General features: G+C 37.2%; 1 protein-coding gene across 1 annotated transcript in view; it reads left to right on the forward strand.

Moving 5' to 3' along the window:
* The window catches only part of LOC102805317 (AP-5 complex subunit beta-1-like), a 158,826-nt gene that overhangs the window by 66,834 nt on the left and 78,472 nt on the right, over positions 1-13,520 (forward strand). The window contains exons 10-14 of the mRNA XM_085504580.1: positions 4,441-4,603; positions 5,004-5,132; positions 7,596-7,749; positions 8,013-8,102; positions 11,552-11,687. Of these exons, the coding sequence (XP_085360706.1) occupies positions 4,441-4,603; positions 5,004-5,132; positions 7,596-7,749; positions 8,013-8,102; positions 11,552-11,687 (672 nt within the window). The remainder of the gene's footprint in view (positions 1-4,440; positions 4,604-5,003; positions 5,133-7,595; positions 7,750-8,012; positions 8,103-11,551; positions 11,688-13,520) is intronic.

Raw genomic sequence — 13,520 nt, forward strand, 5'->3', positions numbered from 1 at the left:
GCCCTGCAAAGTCGACACAGTGGAGCTGTTCATTATACTGATTGACCGCCGTCGTCGTCCCTCGTCGTCAGATTTGTTCATCTCATGGCAAAATCTCAAATTCTCTAATTTTGAACTATATTTTTGGTAAAAAGTGATATTTTTGACTTCTTGTTAAAAAACGGCAAGTCCAATTGCTTTGATATTACATATATAGGTACATTTTGTACTACATGTGGACCTCTCTCAGATTTGTTCATTTTGTAATGATATCTTTAATTCTCTAATTTTGGTGAATATTTTTGTCATTTTTGGTAAAAAGTGATATTTCTACTTCTTGTTAAAAACCACAAGTACGATTGTTTTGATACTATAAATATTGTTCATTTTCTAATGATATCTTCAATTCTTAATTGAAATGTGCATTGCTAACAGCGGAGCTGTCTCAGCCGACAGGCTTCTTGTTTAAGATACTAATGATTATTAACTGCAGCACCTAATGTTAAATTGTGAAATCCTTGTTCTACAACTCTGACTAATCTATCAACAATTTGTTCATTGCTTGATGATATCTTTAAATTCACTTTTTAGCTTCGCTGTTCAACAATTGCATTTTCGACTTTGATAATTTTAGCAAATATTTGTGAGGTATGTATGTCTAAATGGCAAATGAGACCAGGTGTGAAGATGCCATCTGTGGCCGTATTTGAGAGCGATTTAGAGACTCTTGGATGCCACAAAGACCAGAAATGAGACCGTGTTTGAGACCAGCTTTAGAGACTGTCAATTTGCACAGTCTGATTTGACCACCCTCTGACACCTCTTGCAATATACAAAGCCTTTGCTTCAGCATCCAAAATTTTAATCTGCTTTTCGTCACCATGAATTTCGGAACGGAAACACTGTTGACATTTGTTAGCATACGAGAAAATTAAGATTCCTGAAAAAAGAAAATGTGACAACATAAATACCATGTTTAGAGGACAATTCAACGACATACAAGATTGTATGATGAAGTGTATTCTGCAATGTGAAGCTCAAAATATTATCATTGTTGGATAATTTATTAACTGTGTTTATGGCTGTTGACATAATCGGTAACAAACGCGACAGAAAAAACAGATGCAATATTCACTCCATTGTACATATTTTTAGTCCCTGTTTGGTTGCAATTTAAACTTGGTACATATGTTCGACATTATGGGATCTTAATGCACAACATTTTATTTTTCAGATACAATTCAAAATGGCCGACTGGCAGCCATCTTGTTTTTTGAAAATGTAGTATTTTGGACATGCTTTGTCAGTTTTTATTCAAACTTGGTACATAGACTATAAATGTTAGGATACATGTCCATGACAATTTCTTTCGCAATTGGATCAAAGATGGCCGACTGGCAGGCATCTTGTTTTTTTTTTTTTTAAATGTGGTATCTTGAACATGCTTTGTAAGTTTTCATTCAAATTTGGCACCTACTTTATACATGTTAGGATACATGTCATTGACAATTTGTTTCAAAATTGGATCAAAGATGGCCGATTGACAGCCATACGACTTTTTGGCCTTACTACTATATTTCCAAGATTTTCATTCGTATTTGGCACATACATCATATATGTCACTTTGTTTCATAATCAGATCAAAGATGACCGAATAACGGCTGTTTTTATTTGTGGCCATATTACTATATCTCTGTCACCCATGTATCATTTTTATTGATATTTAGCAAGTCATAAATGGATACATGTACATGTCAATTCAATTTGCAATTTGAACAAATTTGGCCGACTGGTGGCCTTCTTGTTTGTTTAAAATGTGATAACTTGGACATGCCGGAGGGGTTGGAACCTTGATGTAAATAAACAATCGGCTGTATACGCCACTGGGACTCAAGTTACAAGGACATGCTCGCAACAACCCCTCCACTTTAATATGACGAGCACAAAGATAACTTTCAAAACTTTAACAGAAAGTGTTTCATTTTCAATTACTTGTTGTTCTAAAAATCATCAAAATCAAGCATTTCTCGGCTGTTTACAGATGGATTTTGTTCAAACTTTTATATACGTTGGACATTATAGGACCTTGATGCACATCATTTTGTTTTTAAGATAAGATTCAAAATGGCCGACTGGCAGCCATTTTGTTTTAATGAATGTGATTCTAGTGCCATATCTCTGACTTGCTGTGACTGATTATGTTCAAATTTTAAATATTCATTACACATCATGTCATAGATATACAGATATACTGGTTTGACGATCCTATTAAAAATGGCCAATTGATGGCCATTTTTGTGCTAAAAAATCATAAAAATCAAGCATTTCTCTGCTGTTTACAGATGGATTTTGTTCAAACTTTGTATATACATATACGTTGGACATTATACATGTAGGACCTTGATGCACATCATTTTGTTTTTCAGATAAGATTCAAAATGGCCGACTTGCGGCCATTTTGTTTTGATGAATTTAGTTCTAGTGCCATATCTCTGACTTAATGTGACTGATTATGTGCAAATTTTAAATATTCATTATACATCGTGTCATTCTATTAAAAATGGCAGAATGGTGGCCATTTTTGTGCTAAAAATCATCAAGTATCAAGCATTTTAATGTTAAAAAATCATCATAATCAAGTATCATCTTCTGGACCCATACTTCTGACATGTTTATGTTCCAACTATATTACTGTAAACAAAACTATATATCTATATGTTTATAAAATAAAATATACTAATTTCAAATCGTATGACTGTACACTTTGTTACTTCCGTTGTTCATGATGTATGTATGGCCTTAAAATGTACCATATGCGTGTACAAGGATGCGAGTAGCAAGTAGCAAAAATGTGCCGTATGCAAGTGGTAAAAATGGCCTATGCGAAGGGGTAAAATGTGTCATGTATTAAGGCTGTGATTTCGAAAACATACCTGGGAATTGTAAATTTCAAAATGCTACTCGATCAATAGTCACGATTACTTCTAGTAACCGTGATCTAGTGCTGAATTATCTCTGGAAATGTACATAATGCAAAGGCTGTGTTGCTTTTGCTAGATAGTTGCCGCTAGTGGTATTGGTCAACAACAAACATATTGGTAGTCCCCAAATTATTGCAAATGCTTAAAAGTAGTTGAAATCTATCCTTTATAAGAGATGGATGTGTTAGCTGAGAACAGTGTCTTTCGTAGAATGCTACATTTCTTAGTATATGACACATGTGATTTGATATTACATTTGTGAGTGCCTATGTGACCATGTAATTTGATATTACATTTCTTAGTGCCTATGTGACCATGTGCCTTAAATGTAATGGTCATTTGAAACCTTTTTATACCACATATGGAAATTGAATATTATGACTTTCCAGAAGCCAAACACAATAATTTGGTAATTGGTAGAATAGTCCCTTTACGATGACTCCTTTGATCACAATTTGTCATTGTACACTTGCTCAGTTTACTATAAATGCTATTGAATATGATCTACTGTGATGACTATAGGCAATCAATATATACTACTCAAAACAATTTAAGAAACACTTGAATATTCTCAGTTACAGCAAGATCCTTTATTTCAGATAAACCCATTTGGTCACATAATTGACGTGAAACATCTGCACAATGAAACAGATGATAAAGAATGCATGTAATCATTACACATTTTGTTACATGAGAGAAAAGTGTTGAAAATAAAAATCCCAGTTTATGGAACATTTCAATAATGGGTGTGACCACCTTTTGCAGTAACACATGCAACACAACGTTGCCTCATGGATGTCATTAATCTCTGCAGTGAACGTTGTGGTATTGCTTGCCACTCCTGGATCAACCATTGAGCTAGCTGACAACGATCCACTAGTGGGGGACGATTGCCCATAACACGAAGACCAAGTTGATCCCACAAATGTTCAATTGGTGCCATGTCAGGTGAATAAGCAGGCCTATCCATTCTGTTGATGTTGTGTTGACATAGAAAATCTGTGACAACACGTGCACGGTGTGGTCTGTCATTTTCATCCTGTAGAACTGCAGCAGCTCCTATCTTCTGTAGACAAGGTAACACAATAAGTTGCAGGATCTCGTCTCTGTAACGTAATCCAGCGAAGTTGCCATCAATAACATGGAGAGGGGTGCTTTGGTGGTAGCCACCCCATACCGTGATGCTGCCACCACAAAACTGGTTGTGCTGTCTGATGGTGGCGTCAGTGAAGCGTTCACCAGGGCATCTATAGACAAGAATACAACCATCATTGCTCTGCAAAGTGAATCTTGACGACAGAAGACCTCTGCCGCCGTGTGCTGTCGAGCTCAGTCTAAACGAGCAGTTCTGTGGCGTGGGGGAAGGACTGGCCTAACAGCCTAGGCCTGACATTTCTGGCCCTCAGACGGTTCCGTACAGTTTACCTGTATGTTTATTCTCATTTTTGTTTATCTGAATTATGTGTCTCTTCTGTTACAGTCAAGATTTCATGGTGAACTGTTTACAGATTCTGATGAAGAATTGATTATCAGAAGGTTGTTAATTTATGCAAATAACCCATCATTTACTTCAGGTCATAGGTTACTCTGCTATGATTGGTTGTTGCATTTTCCAGAAAACCAGGTAATGTTTAAAACTACAAGTAGCTAGTCTAAGAGAAGAAGAAACCATAATAATTACATTAAATGGAAATTATTTTTGTATTGACATTTCCTTCATATTGAAAATATTTATGTGTATGATTTATAAATAAATTCACTTCATTATCTTTCAATATTACCATATTTGGTATTAATAGTACAAGTAATTACATAAATAGTGAAGGTTTGTCTATGCTCAAAATAAGTCTTAGTTTTAAAATCTCTTTATTAGAGATGTACCTAATTTTTGTATTACAAATTTTAAAAATTGAAAATATTCTAGGTGTAACTGACCTTTTATGTACAAACAACTGTTTTCAACAATGCCTATTAATTGGGTAGTTTCTCATTATACTTTGTGTTATATCTCTTAACAGCAACAACCATCAATACATTCCGAAGAAGATATTCCAGCCACGTTAGATTATAGCTACTATGCTTCATTGTTCCCAAGAGTATTTGATGACATAAACACTAAAGTCACCAAACTGAATGTACTCAGTTTATGTTTTGAGCCTGGCAACACACCAGGTACATTTTATCTACAATTTTCAATTGTTCATATTTTTAGTCCCCGTTCGGACGAAGTCCGGAAACAGGGGCTTATAATTCGGTCTTCGTCCGTCTGTGTGTCCGTACATCCGTGCGTCCGTCCGGAGTCATATCTCAGAATCCCTTAGACCGATTCCGTTCATTCTTTGCATGTGCCTAGTACTTTATGTGGGACATATGCACATACAGTGGTTTAGCGATTCGATTCAAAATGGCCGACTGGCAGCCATCTTGTTTTTTGAAAATGTTGTATTTTGGACATGCTTTGTCAGTTTTCATTCAAACTTGGTACATAGATTATACATGTTAGGATACATGTCCATGACAATTTATTTCACAATTGGATAAAAGATGGCCGGCTGGCAGCCATCTTGTTTTTTGAAAATGTCGTATTTTGGACATGCTTTGTCAGTTTTCATTCAAATTTAGTACATAGATCATACATGTTAGGATACATGCCCCGACCGTCCGTGAGTTCCTGAGTCTGTCCGTCCGACCGTCCGTGTGTTCGTCTGTCCGTGCGTCAGTCTGTCCAACGTCATATTTTAGAATCCTGTGGACCGATACCGTTCATTCTTTGCATGTGCCTAGTACCTTATGTGGGACATATGCACATGCAGTGGTTTAGCGATTTGATTCAAAATGGCCGACTGGCAGCCATCTTGTTTTTTGAAAATGTTGTATTTTGGACATGCTTTGTCAGTTGTCATTCAAACTTGGTACATAGATTATACATGTTAGGAATCATGTCCATGACGATTTATTTCGCAATTGGATCAAAGATGGTCGACTGGCAGGCATCTTATTTTTGTTTTTTTATGCGGTATCTTGGACGTGCTCTGTCAGTTTTCATTCAAATTTGGCACATACATGTACTTTATACATGTTAGGGTGCATGTTCATTACAATTTGTTTCAAAATCTGGTCAAGGATGGCCAATTGACAGCCATCTGACTTTTTGGCCTTACTACTATATTTCCACAATTTATGTACCATTTTCATTCATATTTGGCACATACATCATACATATCAGTGTGTTTCATAATCAGATCAAAGATGGCCGAATAACGGCTGTTTTTATTTTGGCCATATATCCATCCATCCATCTGTATGTGGGACTTAACAGATTTTGCTTAAATTTGGTACAAAGGAAAGACAGGGTTGAATGTAGACTACAGTCTCTTATTTATTTTAAGAGGGAGTGTATAAATGGCGAAAGTCAGTTTACCGTGAAATAAACAAAGAGACTTGTGACCCTTACAAGCATTCCCTTGGTATTAATAATAATGAGCATTTCAATGACGTCATATGATTTGATGGATGGACAGTGCATATCTGTATAAGTTTACATTCTTTCAAGATGGCCATGATCGCTGGCACATGGAAAAAACAAGCTTCACAACTGTTGTATCACCAAGAATGCAGGAATGCATTATATTGTATGTGAGTCAAAGATAGAAAAATAGGATAACCGTAGAATACTCTTCAAAGCTGGCCAGGAAATTGAGTTCATGCAGTTGGTGTTTTGATAGACCAACCCTCACACAAACATCATGCATGACCAGTAGTGTATGCATAAACAACCTCTTGTTGGTATTCTCGAAAAGACATATAACCTAGTATCTTTAGTTCACCATGCTTTGACTGATTACATTTGCGAATCTGTCAATCACATTCCGAGGTGTAAAGTAAAATAATGTTATCAAAAATGACAGGTGTATGTCAATGGAAACAGTCAAATGCTACATTTACACAACAGCATTTTAACAGGGCCCTGCGACTTGAGCCAGCAAAAATTACTGTGTATACATGTTTTACTTAAGCTGGCTCAAGCCAAGTTTGGCTCAAATAAACCTTACAAATACAAATACAAATCTTGTTTTTCATGGCTTTAATCATTGTCTCATCTACAACAATTGTGTCAATGACATTTCTGAGATAAGGTTTTTTTTTATAGGGTTAATAAGACAAAAGTTGCATTGAAACTATACTTTCAGTTTCATTGAGCTATTGATTTTTATTTATTCTTTGCATTTTTCATAAACGCGAGAGAGCTCTGAAAAGGCAAACCACCTCAACCTGGCAATTGTTTGACAGAGATAATATATATGATAGAGATAATTGAAACTACTATGATTGACTGGTGATATACAAAACTTGATTACCGGTAATTCATATTACGGCCTGGAACAATCCACCACTGTCAAGTTTTTCAAGTAATTGTAGTTAACAAATACATTTGAGGACATGAATGAGAACTACTGGTACCCAGGGTATATACACAGGTACATGTAACAGGAAAACAAGTCTATATACATGTAGAGGAAAATAATACTTAAATCTTTTATATCTTGTAAACTATTATCTAGGACAGCCAAATACTGTGCACATTCTGATTGTTAAAAAACTCAATGTACTTAAATTATGAATAATACTTTTCAGATTCTGCAGCCGCTATGTTGATGAGCAGTTTGGTTTGCTTACACAAATCAGTCCACTATGGTGTTACTGGTAGGCCTGCCATTGCACTCTATAGAGTATTATTTACCTACTATAGACGCCATCAAAATACAACATTAGTCGATGATATTTACAAGTATGTATGCTTCTCTAATAATACTACAATCATAAATATTAAAGGTTGTATTCATATGCAACCAGGTTTCCATGTGAAGGTTATTATTAAAATGTCTGTAAATTAAGGTAATCAATCGTCATATCGGTAATCTGGGTGTAAAAATGCAGCAATCATCAAATCACCCCATCCTTCAAAGTTATAAAACTTGTATGTGCACAATAGGACACATGTAGCAATCAGAAACCTCAAAACTTATTTTATTTCCATTTCTCTATCTGCAGGTTTATTCTTTCTTTATTCATGGAACATCCCAAATTTGCTTCACAGACCATTGATTTCTTAGAATATATTAGGGAAATTACTGCAGATAGGTACGTATAGATATACATGTATATATATGGTAATATATACTTAGCAGAACACATTCCATAATGAAAATAGGACACACATACATGTACTAAGATTTATAAGGGATTAGGGTAATGGAACTTGTGATGGTGATCTCATTTTGAAATCATGCGAATTGTGAAATTATACGAAAATTGCAAGACCCACGAAATGTCTAGAAATACTACATGTAATTTAAAATAAGTGTATAAGTTTTTGAAAGGACTGGTTAGTGTTTATCTCAGGCTGTTTTTGTGTAAAAGCATCTACACGTTTTTGTACCTGTTTAAATAGGTTGATTCTGTTAACCAACATGTACATGTAATACTAGCTCATATCTGTTTGTTGAGCTTCCAGCTGCTTTCTGTGATGAAATTGAGTTTCAATGACATGTGAATGGGATCTTGACATGTGCATGGATCTCACATGGAATGGGATCTTGACATGTGCATGGATCTCACATGGAATGGGATCTTGACATGTGCATGGATCTCACATGGAATGGGATCTTGACATGTGCATGGATCTCACATGGAATGGGATCTTGAGATGTGCATGAATCTCAGCTGGAATGGGATCTTGAGATGTGCATGAATCTCAGATGAAATGGGATCTTGAGATGTGCATGAATCTCAGATGAAATGGGATCTTGAGATGTGCATGGATCTCACATGGAATGGGATCTTGACATGTGCATGGATCTCACATGGAATGGGATCTTGACATGTGCATGGATCTCACATGGAATAGGATCTTGAGATGTGAATGGATCTCACATGGAATGGGATCTTGACATATGCATGGATCTCACATGGAATAGGATCTTGACATATGCATGGATCTCATATGGAATGGGATCTTGACATGTGCATGGATCTCACATGGAATGGGATCTTGACATGTGTGTGGATCTCACATGGAATGGGATCTTGAGATGTGCATGGATCTCACATGGAATAGGATCTTGACATGTGCATGGATCTCACATGGAATAGAATCTTGAGATGTGCATGAATCTCAGATGGAATGGGATCTTGAGATGTGCATGGATCTCACATGGAATGGGATCTTGACATGTGCATGGATCTCACATGGAATGGGATCTTGACATGTGCATGGATCTCACATGGAATAGGATCTTGAGATGTGAATGGATCTCACATGGAATAGGATCTTGAGATGTGAATGGATCTCACATGGAATGGGATCTTGACATATGCATGGATCTCACATGAAATAGGATCTTGACATATGCATGGATCTCATATGGAATGAAATCTTGACATGTGCATGGATCTCACATGGAATGGGATCTTGCCATGTGCATGGATCTCACATGGAATGGGATCTTGAGATGTGCATGGATTTTACATAAAATAGGATCTTGACATGTGCATGGATCTCATATGGAATGGGATCTTGACATATGCATGGATCTCATATGGAATGGGATCTTGACATATGCATGGATCTCACATGGAATGGGATCTCACATGGAATGGGATCTTGAGATGTGAATGGATCTCACATGGAATAGGATCTTGAGATGTGAATGGATCTCACATGGAATGGGATCTTGACATATGCATGGATCTCACATGGAATAGGATCTTGACATATGCATGGATCTCATATGGAATGGGATCTTGACATGTGCATGGATCTCACATGGAATGGGATCTTGACATGTGTGTGGATCTCACATGGAATGGGATCTTGAGATGTGCATGGATCTCACATGGAATAGGATCTTGACATGTGCATGGATCTCACATGGAATAGAATCTTGAGATGTGCATGAATCTCAGACGGAATGGGATCTTGAGATGTGCATGGATCTCACATGGAATGGGATCTTGACATGTGCATGGATCTCACATGGAATGGGATCTTGACATGTGCATGGATCTCACATGGAATAGGATCTTGAGATGTGAATGGATCTCACATGGAATAGGATCTTGAGATGTGAATGGATCTCACATGGAATGGGATCTTGACATATGCATGGATCTCACATGAAATAGGATCTTGACATATGCATGGATCTCATATGGAATGGAATCTTGACATGTGCATGGATCTCACATGGAATGGGATCTTGCCATGTGCATGGATCTCACATGGAATGGGATCTTGAGATGTGCATGGATTTTACATAAAATAGGATCTTGACATGTGCATGGGTCTCATATGGAATGGGATCTTGACATATGCATGGATCTCATATGGAATGGGATCTTGACATATGCATGGATCTCACATGGAATGGGATCTCACATGGAATAGGATCTTGAGATGTGAATGGATCTCACATGGAATAGGATCTTGAGATGTGAATGGATCTCACATGGAATGGGATCTTGACATATGCATGGATCTCACATGGAATAGGATCTTGACATCTGCATGGATCTCATATGGAATGGGATCTTGACATGTGCATGGATCTCACATGCAATATGATCTTTACATGTGCATGGATCTCGCACCATATAGGATCTTGATATATGCATGGATCTCACACGGAATAGGATCTTGACATATGCATGGATCTTACATGGAATTGGATCTTGACATGTGCATGGATGTCATATGGAATGGAATCTTGACATGTGCATGGATCTCACATAGAATGGGATCTTGACATGTGCATGGATCTCACATGGAATAGGATCTTGAGATGTGCATGGATCTCACTTGGAATGGGATCTTGAGATGTGCATTGATCTCACATGGAATAGGATCTTGAGATGTGAATGGATCTCACATGGAATGGGATCTTGACATGTACATGGATCTCACATGGAATAGGATCTTGAGATGTGAATAGATCTCACATGGAATAGGATCTTGACATATGCATGGATCTCACATGGAATGGGATCTTGACATATGCATGGATATCATATGGAATGAGATCTTGACATGTGCATGGGTCTCACATGGAATGGGATTTTGACATGTGCAAGGATCTCGTATGGATATGGGATCTTGACATGTGCATGGATCTCACATAGAATGGGATCTTGACATATGCATGGATATCATATGGAATGTGATCTTGACATGTGCATGGATCTCATATTGAATGAGATCTTGACATGTGCATGGATCTCATATGGAATGAGATCTTGACATGTGCATGGGTCTCACATGGAATGGGATCTTAACATATGCATGGATCTCATATGGAATGGGATCTTGACATGTGCATGGATCTCACATGGAATAAGATCTTGACATGTGCATTGGTCTCACATGGAATGAGATCTTGACATGTGCATAGATCTCATATGGAATGGGATCTTGACATATGCATGAATCTCACATGGAATGGGATTTTGACTTATGCATGAATCTTGAATAGAAGATAATAGAAGTTTTTGTAAACAAAGTACTTGGAAATTCCTAATAAATACTTTCTTTTCAGTTCATTCCCCGTTGATTTGTTGAGAGCATTGACTGAACAAACTGTAACCACTCAACAATTCAAAACACTGGAACATTTTCCTAATTATCTACTGATTCTTGAAAGAGCTGCACAAGAAAGGAACATCGAACCTATTGTAATTATAACTTTTATTTTAATCACTGAAATATTGAAGTGTTGATGATTATGCAGAATGCATAAATGTTGTTAATGCAGCCCAGCCAGAATCTATTTGTGTATGTTGTTGATACAGTATGGCCAGAATCTATTTGTGTATGTTGTTGATACAGTATGGCCAGAACCTATATGTGTATGTTGTTGATACAGCATGGCCAGAACCTATATGTGTATGTTGTTGATACAGCATGGCCAGAATCTATTTGTGTATGTTGTTGATACAGCATGGCCAGAACCTATATGTGTATGTTGTTGATACAGCATGGCCAGAATCTATTTGTGTATGTTGTTGATACAGTATGGCCAGAACCTATATGTGTATGTTGTTGATACAGCATGGCCAGAACCTATATGTGTATGTTGTTGATACAGCATGGCCAGAACCTATATGTGTATGTTGTTGATACAGCATGGCCAGAATCTATTTGTGTATGTTGTTGATACAGTATGGCCAGAACCTATATGTGTATGTTGTTGATACAGCATGGCCAGAACCTATATGTGTATGTTGTTGATACAGCATGGCCAGAATCTATTTGTGTATGTTGTTGATACAGTATGGCCAGAACCTATATGTGTATGTTGTTGATACAGTATGGCCAGAATCTATTTGTGTATGTTGTTGATACAGCATGGCCAGAACCTACAGTATTCATTCCGCCCAACCTCCCGCTTTTATCGCTTTTTTTTTTGACCACTTATCGCTTAATTTCCGACCGCTCGCTGCTTTTCGACCGGAAACCGACCGCTTTTTTTCCGCTCGCTCGCGTTCGCTCGCTTTTGTTCGCTCGCTCGCTCGCTTTTGTTCGCTCGCTCACTCCTGTTATGGCTGGCTTCAGAAACATCGTCCGCTTGCCAGCCGACCGCTGGAGTAACAATGATCGTACATTGTGTGTATAAACTTAAGTTTTTATTCGTAATAAATTTAGGTTTTAATGACGATTCAAAACACAACGCCTAATGCTTCTCTGTTTTGGAACAAAGACGCCTTCAAATCACTTGACACATTGTAACGTTTGCTACGCAAGTCGAACTGTGACCTGTATTTACATACTTATGTCCTTGTGTGTGTAGTTCAAGCAGCTATATAACTGGTCAATCGCGAGATGTATTGAGTACTAGTATTTGTGTGTTGTGTGTGTGTTTCTGTGTGTGATTTTGACTAAATTTATTCCGAACGGCGCTCAAAATAATTTGACACTTTGTTATTTTCGAACGCAACTCACACTATGACCCTTACTCAATTTGCATAAGTAATACGAATGCTGTAGTTCAGAAAATCTATGGGTTAACTTTTGCTCGTGTCTGGGTGCGCAAAACAAAACTGCACAATATAATTATCGCATAGCTGAATTTCTACAAATTAATTGGACTTAAACTACTAGTATAATGACTGTGACGATTAATCGCTTGTCTGAGTACATGCGGCGACGAATTATTGGATTGGCAGCAGCCGGACGAAAAATGAAAGAGATCTCGGAACAGTTAATTTGTTGAGGAAAACAAAACAAACGCAGCCAGTGATACATTTTGAAAACAAAAATACAAAATAAACACAATCAGAGGCGTCGACCAAGCGCGTTGGAAATAAATAAAACGTGTTGTGACAGTCTCACCAAACTCTTTCACTCGCGCAATATAATTGTTATTTCCCAAAGCACTTATATTTAATACATTGACGAAAAACACCACAAGAAAAATGTAAATCAGGCTTGTAATTACTAGTAACTCTACTCGAACGCAATGTTGATCACTGTAAAAGTGGATAAATTCGAACCGTCATCAAATTCAA

The sequence above is a fragment of the Saccoglossus kowalevskii genome, chromosome 10, assembly GCF_978046115.1.
Source record: "Saccoglossus kowalevskii chromosome 10, keSacKowa6.1, whole genome shotgun sequence".
Lineage (NCBI taxonomy): Eukaryota > Metazoa > Hemichordata > Enteropneusta > Harrimaniidae > Saccoglossus > Saccoglossus kowalevskii.